Genomic DNA, 780 nt, shown 5'->3' with positions numbered 1-780 from the left:
TCTCAGGAGACAGAGATAGAGCATCTGTGAAAGGAGTGTAAGCCACAGAACGCATAAAGCATAAAAAGATAACAGCCCTACCAATCCTGCTGTCTTTAACAATTATTGCTATAGAGAATTTTTTCCTTCATCATTTCCATTCTTTCCAAGTTTTATTCCAAAAGAGGGGGAGTTTGTATGTGGGAGATTAAGATGTCCATGAAGAGTAATCATCATTACAATAAAATATTCGATTGGACAGAAATGACAAGGACCCAATTCAGTATGTAATGTCCTTTTCCCCCAATGCACAAGTTAAAAAAAAAAGTCTTCTCAGTGTGGAAGAGCAGGACAGCTTTTACACTGAAGTGGTATCCCAAATGAGCTATAAAATCCCTGATTCTGTAGCCTATTTATCCTTTTCTTTCTGTTCTTTTTCTTTCTTCTCACGCTCTGCTTTAGCTTCTTCTTCCTCATGTTTTTTGATCAACTGCTCCACTTCCTTTTGTTTGAGAACTCTGATTACTGTCTTTCCATTCTCTCTTGTTAGTGTGGCAATTTCCACTAAAAACAAACACATATATTATATTATACACAGACATACTTAGCACACAAACCTAATAGGCAATAATAGTTTACCTCTTCACACCATCCCAACTTTCTCAGCAGACAGTTTGTCACTCCCTTAGAAAAAGTGCCATCAGCTGGCCTGCCATTAGCTATGCTGACCAGAAGGAACCACAATTTCATTGTTATAACCTCTGAAGGCTCAACCAGAATCTTCTACCAGTGACAACACTT

At 37.9% G+C, this 780-nt stretch overlaps 1 protein-coding gene across 1 annotated transcript in view; it reads right to left on the bottom strand.

Moving 5' to 3' along the window:
• Positions 1 to 118: 118 nt before the first annotated feature.
• Positions 119 to 780, bottom strand: part of PSMA4 (proteasome (prosome, macropain) subunit, alpha type, 4) — an 11329-nt gene continuing 10667 nt past the window's right edge. The window contains exon 10 of the mRNA XM_008574535.1: positions 119 to 543. Within this exon, the coding sequence (XP_008572757.1) occupies positions 389 to 543 (155 nt within the window). The 3' untranslated portion in view covers positions 119 to 388. The remainder of the gene's footprint in view (positions 544 to 780) is intronic.

Source organism: Galeopterus variegatus, unplaced genomic scaffold (assembly GCF_000696425.1).
Source record: "Galeopterus variegatus unplaced genomic scaffold, G_variegatus-3.0.2 Scaffold1059, whole genome shotgun sequence".
Taxonomy (NCBI): domain Eukaryota; kingdom Metazoa; phylum Chordata; class Mammalia; order Dermoptera; family Cynocephalidae; genus Galeopterus; species Galeopterus variegatus.
This window is presented reverse-complemented; position numbering and strand designations above follow the sequence as displayed.